The 9,891-nt window shown below is 36.7% G+C and overlaps 1 protein-coding gene across 1 annotated transcript; it reads right to left on the bottom strand.

Annotated features, from left to right (window-relative positions):
• Positions 1 to 1,209: 1,209 nt before the first annotated feature.
• On the bottom strand, positions 1,210 to 8,143 carry LOC149234469 (protein DMR6-LIKE OXYGENASE 1-like). Its single transcript, XM_089368281.1, has 4 exons — positions 7,870 to 8,143; positions 7,490 to 7,737; positions 1,626 to 1,947; positions 1,210 to 1,497 (listed from the first exon to the last, which is right to left on the bottom strand). The coding sequence occupies exons 1-4, from the start codon at positions 8,137 to 8,139 to the stop codon at positions 1,210 to 1,212; spliced, it is 1,128 nt and encodes a 375-aa protein (XP_089224407.1). The 5' UTR covers positions 8,140 to 8,143.
• Positions 8,144 to 9,891: the final 1,748 nt, after the last annotated feature.

The raw sequence follows: 9,891 nt of genomic DNA, 5'->3' as shown, positions 1-9,891 counted from the left end.
GTATATGTACTCCATTAAAGTGATTCTGACCGCTGTGATATTTTCTGTAACTCATACCACTTCAGTGATATTTTAATTCACATAACATAAATCAAACTTGCTTGGTTAGGTATATATGGTTTGAATGTAAGTTTCACCAGAGTTGTTCTTAGGAAATATTAAAATTTAAACTACGGAGTTCAATTCTCTAGAGTACATTCAATGCAGAGTATGGGAAATATGGGAAAAGTATAAATACTCCATATACCTATTCTCGTCATTGTTAAAAACGGTGAGATCCATGAGCCATACTTTCATTACAGGTGGAAAATAAAGACAAATTGCCGTCTGTTTTAGCTTTATGTGTGTTCTTAGGTACTGCGCCCTGAACATTTGTAGCAGGTAAGGTCAATAAGGTTGAATCATGGTGTGAGCCTCTGATTGACAAGCGTTTTTCATACCAGCGTTTTTCATCCCGCGTCTTTATGCAATAAAGGAAAATTCTGGTTTTTAATACCAACGTTTTTCATGCCGCGGCAAATCTGAGGAATGAGGCCGCAGCTCTTATGCATGCCTAGAAGCCCAATGGATAAACTTGTCTCTAAGTAGGTCTCCTTAAAATTTATAAACTAAATCAGTATTTACAATTTCATGAGCAAAAACATTGCAGGTTTATGATTAATGCTTTGTTTATATTGTTCACCTTTAATATTGTGTTTTTCTCTCTCCTCGTTTCTTATATGCGAAACCTCCAAACTTCCTTTCTCCCTTTCTCGTTTCCCGTTCCATTTCCCGTTTCTCGTTTTTGGTAACATAGGACGCGGGTATATGCTTTGTTTCCATATACTGCTACAAGATAGCATTTCTTGACCGGACTCTGCTCTGTTTTTTTTTTTTGGATATTCTCATCAAAGATATATACTCTGTAATGTGAACCAAATCTCCAACAATGTATAGCATTTCTTATTAATGAAAATGTTACAGTTTTTTTCTCCTAAAAAAAAAAGCTCCCAATACCGCAAAATAAGTCGCGGAAGAGCGAAGTAAAACAAGGAGAAGAAAACAACTTAGACTCGAATACTTTGGATATTAAATGCATAATCCAATTCCCTGACATTAGATATGAATCCGATTACATTATCCCAACCTGACATTAATATCAAATAATACAAATACAATAAAGCAAGAAGAAAGGAGATATAAATCCCATAATAAGATGCATGCATATTTTCAAAGGTCGTCGCCCTCGTGATTAGAAAGCTCCGATATTTGGGAATCATGGGAGAATAACTGCAAGCAAGCATTTCCCTGCAGTTTGTTGTTCCAGAACTTTTGGTAATATTCGTCGCACGTGAATCTTCTAAAGAATGCAGGATGCTCGTCGTCAATCGATGCCGGTGCTGGAGCGATGATTGCATCAGGAGAAGGAAAGTAAAATGTGGGAATTGAAATGTGTGCTTTTGAAGAGCTCACCACAGCACGATGCACCACACTCCTGTATCTTCCATTTCTCAAAACCTGCACATACATAATTGTATTCCAACATCAATTATTTTGAGGTCACACACCATGGGCACATGGATTCTACAAATAAAAAGCTAAATAAAAAGAAGAGATTAAGTGGAATGCAAGCAGATTGATGGAACCTGTAATTGATCTCCGATGTTGATAACAAAAGCATTAGGAATGGGGTTCACAGCAATCCAGCGCCCGTTGTTGAGCACTTGCAATCCGGGTACCTCATCTTGAAGAAGAAGTGTGAGGACATCGGGATCGGAATGGGGTGGTAAACCGAACATAAGCTCGGGATTGGGGCATTTGGGATAGTAGTTTATAGCCATGTGTTGCTCGTGTTTTCCCAGTGCTTTGTCTAGGAAGTCGGCCTCCAGTCCCAGGCTCTCCGATATTGCCTCCAGCAGTCTCAGAGCAATTGCCCTTACCTCTCTGCAATACTGGCTGCACACTTCTCTGCCATATTCATCAACAACGAGTGATCCTTCCATCATTTTAGTAAGAAATTTCGTGGTAACTCATCTTGGAATTTTGCTTATGAAGTTCGAAGGCAGTTTTTATTTTACTCTCGAATATACTCAAATAAAACCAATTCAACTGAACAAAAATTATCTCGCAGAACACCTATTGTAAATCTAATGGAATTCAACAACAGTTCACAGTGCCACATACCCCTCAGCAAAATGGTGTTGCTGAGCGATGGAATAGAACCTTGGTGGAATCTGCTCGTAGTATGCTGCAAGGTAAGATCATCTTTAATGGTTTCTGGGCAGAAGCCATTAACACTGTTGTTTATCTGAAGAATCAATGTCCCACTAAGAAATTAGTTTTTCAAACTCCTTTTGAGGTTCTTTATGGTTATAAACCTGATGTGAGTCATTTCAAAGTCTTTGGATGTACTGCTTTTGCTCATATTCCTAAGGCTAACAGAAGCAAACTTGATGCCAAGTCCATCAAGTGTGTTTTCATTGGATATTGTACGGATCAGAAAGCCTATAAATTGTTTGATCCAAGTTCCCATAAACTATTTGCAAGTCGTGATGTATTGTTTCATGAGCAGACTGATAAAAGTAACACAAAGAATGATACATGGCATATTTCTAATGATGCACATCTCAAGCTTGATACTTTGATTAAGTAGGAACAGGAACAGGTCCAGGTACAGGTACAGGATCAGGATGATAGCAGCAGTATGAGCACATCTAGCAGCAGTGAGTCATCACAAGGAGGTGATACACCTCAAAGCCAACGAATCATGGATGGAACACCCACACCAAGAAGGTCGTCCCGACAGACTCGGCTTCCTGAAAGGTATAGAGACTATGCCTTAATGTCTAATATAATGAATGTTGAAGAACCAATTGATTATGAGCAGGCTAAACAACATGAACCATGGATTAATGCTATGAATGATGAGTATGCTTCTATTATGAAAAATCAAACATGGGAATTAGTGGAACTTCCTGAAAATAAAGTTCCAATTGGAAGCAAATGGTTGTACAAAACAAAATTTAAAGCAGATGGTACAATTGATAAATTTAAGGCAAGATTAGTAGCAAAAGGATATTCTCAACAGGAGGGAATTGATTATGAAGACACTTTTGCACCAGTAGCTAAGTTGAATACAATTAGATTACTGATTGCCTTAGCCACAAAACATAATTGGAATATACATCAATTGGATGTCAAATCTGCTTTTCTAAATGGTGATTTAAAGGAAGAAGTTTATTTGGTTCAACCTGAAGGGTTTGTCAAACAGGGACATGAGCATCTGGTTTGCAGGTTAAGAAAGGCATTGTATGGTTTGAAACAGGCACCAAGATCATGGTATGTAAAGATTGATACCTTCTTTCTTCAGAATGGATTTGTGAAAAGCAAAAATGATCCTAACTTGTATTTTAAGAAAGATGAAAAAGGAAATGTTGCTTTAATATCTTTGTATGTGGATGATCTCATTATAACAGGCAGTGCTCACAAGTTAATTGAAGAAATTAAAGTTCAGTTGTCACAGGAATTTGAAATGAAAGATTTGGGTGAAATGCATTACTGCTTAGGAATTGAGGTATGGAGAGAACCTGGTAAAACTTTGATCACTCAAAGCAAATATACAAAGGAGATTCTTAAAAAGTTCAATATGACAGATTGCAAAGCTATGTCAACTCCCTTAGAACAGAATGCAAAGTTGTACAAAGAAGATGGATCGAAAGAGGCAGATGGAACATTATATCGTCAGTTAGTGGGAAGTTTGAACTATCTCACCACTACCAGACCAGACATTGCATACTCAGTCAATATCCTTAGTCAATTCATGGCTAAGCCTTCAGGAAATCACTGGATTGCTGCAAAGAAAGTTCTCCGATACTTAAAGGGAACAATGAATCTTGGTATTATGTATACTGATGTATCTGATGTTGCACTGACAGGTTTTTCTGATTCAGATTGGGCAAGAAATCCAGATGACAGACGATTTACCTCTGGCTATGCATTTCATATTAGATGAGGGGTCGTATCTTGGAGTAGTAAGAAACAGCCAACTGTTTCTTTATCATCAACAGAATCAGAGTACAAAGCTTTGACCAATGCCACCTGTGAAGCTATTTGGTTGCGGAGAATTCTTGCAGATCTTGAAGAAGCGCAAAGTGGTGCATCATGTATCAATTGTGATAATCAGAGTGCTGTCAAATTATCACATAATCCAGTTTACCATGCTAGAACAAAACACGTTGAGTTACAGTACCACTTTGTACGTGAGAAAATTGAGTCAAATGAAATTGGATTGATATTTTGTAACACCAAGGATAATGTGGCTAATATATTTACACTTAAAACAGAAAACTCACATAACTTCATTAATTTCTTTGCTCAATTACATCACACTTATATAGGAAATAACACAGACTAATTCCTAACCACTCATAACTAATTCTGTTCAACCACCTACAACTAATTCAGTTCAACCACTCATAACTAACTATTTCTGCATTATTCTCACATCCTCCCTTAATGGAGAAATGGATTTTCTACAATACCTAACTGACTTCTAAAAACTTCAAATTTGATTTTACCAAGGGGCTTAGTAAATATATCAGCCACATTATCCTTGGTGTGACAAAATATCAATCCAATTTCATTTGACTCAATTTTCTCACGTACAAAGTGGTACTGTAACTCAACGTGTTTTGTTCTAGCATGGTAAACTGGATTATGTGCTAATTTGATAGCACTCTGATTATCACAATTGATACATGTTGCACCACTTTGCGCTTCTTCAAGATCTGCAAGGATTCTCCGCAACCAAATAGCTTCACAGGTGGCATTGGTCAAAGCTTTGTACTCTGATTCTGTTGATGATAAAGAAACAGTTGGCTGTTTCTTACTACTCCAAGATACAGATGCACTTTCCTGTTTGTTTTTCAACCATATTTCGAAACTCTTTAAAATACTCAAATATGTCACTTTTCCTTCTAATGAAATAGACCCAGGTATATCTAGATCTATCATCAATAAAAATAACAAAGTATGAAGCACCACCAAGAGACCTAGTTTGCATAGGTCCACATACATCAGTGTGAATTAATTCAAGTATATCATACTTTCGTTTCTCAGTATGAACAGGAAACTCTTCTCTATGCTGCTTACCAAGTGCACAAGCTTCACATGGTAAATGTTCACACTTCATAACAGGAAGACCTTCAACCATTGATTTCCTTTGTAACAACGATAAATCATTGTAATTTAGGTGCCCATACCTGTGATGCCATAATTCTGCTGTCGATGTTTCTTGAGATGTCAATGCAACATGGCGCTTGACTGTCACATCCAATCTGTACAATCCTCCAACCCTGGTACCTGTAGAAACAACCTTGTAGTGGTCCTGAACATCTTTCACTATACACCCCAATTTACCAAATTCTACTTTTAAATGATTATCAGTGATAGTGGAAACAAATAACAAATTCTTTTTGAGAGCAGGTACATACATCACATTATGAATCTGTCGCATTTGTCCATTAGGTAAGTACACATTTATTATGCCATAGCCTTGAACTTTAAGTGACCTATCATCTCCTAGGTAAATGTGTGTACCATCACATTTCTCATAATATTTAGCATACCATTCTTTATTACAAGTCATGTGTGCCGAGGCACCAGAATCTATAAACCAAGCATTCTCATCATCAGTTTCAGCAGACAATGCAGCATCAGAAAGAAATAACTTAAGATTTTTAAATCCATCATTCACTGAGGTGTCTCTGTTTATGTGATTTCCATTATGCCTGCTATGTCTTTGATTTGATTCATTATTCTTTCTCCTATAGCAATATTTAGCCAGATGTCCAGGTTTTCCACAATAATGACATTCAATGTTCCTTTTAACATAAGAATCAGGAGGTGCCATACCTTTCTGCTTTGCTTGAAAACGGCCTCTGTTTCTGTCCCATGGTCTCCCTTGGAATGGTCTTTGGCCTCTTGCAGTCAAAGCCAAATCAGAACCATTTGACTCCAGTTCAAAAGTTTTCATGCGCTCTTCTTCTTGAAGAAGAATTCCAGCCAAGTCTTCAAATGTAGGAGGTGTCGGTCTAGTTGAGAGAGCTGAAATAAAGACTTTATAGTCTGGGACTAACCCCTTTAAAGTAACAGTTACCAAGTCTGTACTAGAAACCTTTTCACCAATATCACCAAGCTTATCACTAAAGTCTGTAATTCGGGAAACAAAGTTGCTAATGCTTTCATTGGTATCCATTTTGATAGATAGCAGCTTTGTTTTTAAAAATAAAATACGGTTTGCATTAGTAGTCTCATACAAACCTTTGAGAGTGTCCCATGTCGCCTTCGAAGTTTCACAGTCCCGAATGTGAGGAATAATATTGTCCTTCACTGACATGCGTAGCAGCACCCTTGCTTTCATTTCACGCTTCTCCCAATCTTGAGTATTAGTAGGAGGTTGAGGCTTGGTCTCGTCACCTTTGACAATCGGCCAGAGATTGTATGCCTCCAGTACTGTTATGATCTTAAATTTCCAATTGACATAATTTTCTCCATCAAGTCTTGAAGACTCATTTAAATATGAATCTGCAAGGGGATTAGCCATCTCTCCACCAATGACCAAATTCAAACAAAAAATCGCAAGCTTCTTAAAGTTGGAAAACTGGTTAATAAATAAAACTCTGCAAATTACAAGAATACCGCAGGCCTCACTGCCTGAGAAATGCTACCGCAGGCCTCACTGCCTGAGAAATGCTTCAACAGAATACCAAAGAAACTAGCTGTCTAACGTCAAAGGTCAAGAAGCGGAGATAGGAATTATAACAAAACAAAGAAAACCGGGCTGACTGAAAAAAAATATGACCACGGCAGTATAAACGGCGGAAGCTTGCAAACACACCAGCAAAGTTCTGGCAGCACGATCCACGCAGAGTTCTGGACAGGGCGACGGTTATGGTTCTCGACAGCAGCACACCAACGACTGCTCACGATCCTCACTGTCTCGCTTCACGGTTCTTGACAGCACACCAGTCGACGATTCTTGACAGCACACGCACTTGGAGCAGTCTTCAATTGGCAGTGTTCAATACAGTTAAGGCAACATCACACAGTCTCACTAGTCGGCCTGACTCAGCGGCCTCACACGCATAGCAGCGCACAAGCTCTCTGTTACACGACCTCAACACATATGCACAATCCACTGCTTGCCTGATGCTCTGATACCAACTTAAAACAGAAAACTCACATAACTTCATTAATTTCTTTGCTCAATTACATCACACTTATATAGGAAATAACACAAACTAATTCCTAACCACTCATAACTAATTCTGTTCAACCACCTACAACTAATTCAGTTCAACCACTCATAACTAACTATTTCTGCATTATTCTCACAGAAAAAAGATGAAATTGCCCACTTATAAAATTTGTCTCTAAAGTAATCTATATGAAAACACCATACTTCAAAGTTCATACCATACTGCATCTTTAGTGAACGCTACATACATACCTATAATCAGTAGGTTTTGAGGGCCAAGTGTTAACATGATCTTCTAGGGGATAACAGTGATGCCTCAGATAGTCCCGCCAGTTGAAGACTTGTTCTTTATGGATGTTGAAGCTCGTCGACAAACGTGTTTTCCTCAACGGATCGTCGGAATAGTGTTCCATCCGGTCCTCCACAGGCATTGTGAAAAATTCCAACCCCACTTGTAGCATCCTGCTACTCACCGTATCTGGAATGCCATGATCGATTATCTGTTCATGCACAACAATATATACAACAAGAAAATGTTGAACCATCTTCAACATGACATAATCATATGCAGACAACAATAGGTGGAGCTAGGAATGCGAATTAAATTGTTATAAGAGTATGAGAGCAGATACCTGGAAGAAGCCGTATTCAGCACAGGCCCGGCCAATTTGTTGAATAACGTGGGCTCTAGTAGAATTGCACAAGAGACCTTGGAGGTCCACGAGAGGTATGGAGTCCAAAGAAAGGACTACTTCATCCAGCCTGGGTCGCTCGGCGGGAGGTCGGATGTAATGTTGTGGAACCTCAAAATAATTTCTTCCATTGGATATTAATCGCATGGATGGCTCCTCCTCGTTGCGATTAATTATCTCATGAGTTTCAGTTGAGGAGGCATTCTTCATCTCTATGTCGACGTTGATGATCTGCATCCTGTCGGTCGAAATGGCCAAACTCTACGTTAGAATATGGATTGATTAATGGAGTTATTTATATTACTATTTTTTCGTTTCCCTGTGGTACCCGAGTGACGAAATTTGTGTGACGTCCATATAGTGATGATAACTATGTGACGGCATGTCTGACGCTCACCTAAGCGCGTAGAAAATTTGGACGATATGCGTGTACGAGCGCACATTTACTGTGTGGCAGAGAAAAAATTCTCCTTGCACTTGAATACAGCTCATTGATCATTGATTTTTTCTAACAGAGGTGTATCAGATCATGGAAATGATCATTGGCGCCGTATTTTCAACAGAGGAGGATCATATCATTGATTACCCATTCATTTTTTTGGATAAGGCTGACGAATTGTTTTTTTTGCTTGGAATTTGGAAAAAAAATAACAAATTTTACCTAGTGTTTAAATCATATTTTTTAAAATAACAATAAATTTTACACCATCAAAAATCTCTAAATTATCCAACATATTAAAATATAACCTCAATTTACAAACCAAAATTTATCAAAAAAATTACTAAACTGTTCATAATTTTAAAGAAAAAAACAATGTAATTAGACTAGAGGAATTTTTCCTTTTTACAGAGAAGTATCCGATCATTAATTGACCATACAATCAGCCGAAACTTGATATCTATTAGTGGTGGGATCCTACCATGGCATCTAAGCGTGGACGAAAATATTATAGAATCTTATAATAAAACAATTATGTGATGTATACTCAAAAGTATATTTAAATAAACTTTATATTTCAAAGGAAAATTGATATTCCAACTTACACTATCACATCTTTGTGAAAAGAGTGGAGAACAAACTTTGCATCTACGTTAAAATTATTGGAACAGAATGGGATATATTGAATGTATGTTAAAATAGATATTATTTTAACAGAATGGTATATATTCTTAAGAACCATTGATATTTTATAGACAAAGATATATAGCGTGAAATCTGATAGTATAATTTTTTAAGAAGAAAAAATGTTGCTTCTATTAAATTTTAAAAAAAAGTACATATGCATAGCATAAAGCTTCATTAATCCAGGCAGAATGTGAGCAAGCAGGAAGATGGCTCCCGTATAAGTCAAAAGACATCAAAAACAAAATTGATAGGATATATTCCAGCTGTCAGTAGCACATCCTTATGAAATCAGTGGACAACGAACCTTTGACGTCCATGATATGAATGTGCTTTAAAAGGGAGAACGTCATCGAAGCTCGGTAACTTAGTAATGGGATGGAATTTCAGAGTGCATTGTTTATGAAATATTTGAACTTCTTTGTTTTTGCCTCACCTTTTCCTTTTTAATTTTATATTTAGTTTTACCAAAGTCAACAGTTAGTTTTAAAATACTTAATTTCATTTAATTTAATTTCAATTTACTCTGAATGCATTCAAACATCATGTCAAAGTAAGCTAGATTTTTCTTAAGAAAGTTTTTATTTTATGTTATTGGCCATATTTATTTTATTTTATGTTATTGGCTATACCTATGAGCGTAATTATATTTAAATTTTTTGATAAATATTAATTTATAGTAAATATTGAAATAATTATTTTATAATATATGTTATATTAATAAAAAATTTATATAAATTAATGAAATTATAATTTATTTTAATTTATATTTGTTAGTTTTATGTATACTTTTATAAATTTAGTAGTCAAATTATTGCAAGGAGATAGGTCCTTTGTTC

This window comes from Pinus tabuliformis, chromosome 8 (assembly GCF_031772625.1).
Source record: "Pinus tabuliformis cultivar Carrire ecotype Pingquan chromosome 8, CPIR1, whole genome shotgun sequence".
NCBI classification, from domain to species: domain Eukaryota; kingdom Viridiplantae; phylum Streptophyta; class Pinopsida; order Pinales; family Pinaceae; genus Pinus; species Pinus tabuliformis.
Note: the sequence above shows the minus strand (reverse complement) of the source record. Positions and strands in the feature narration are given on the sequence as shown.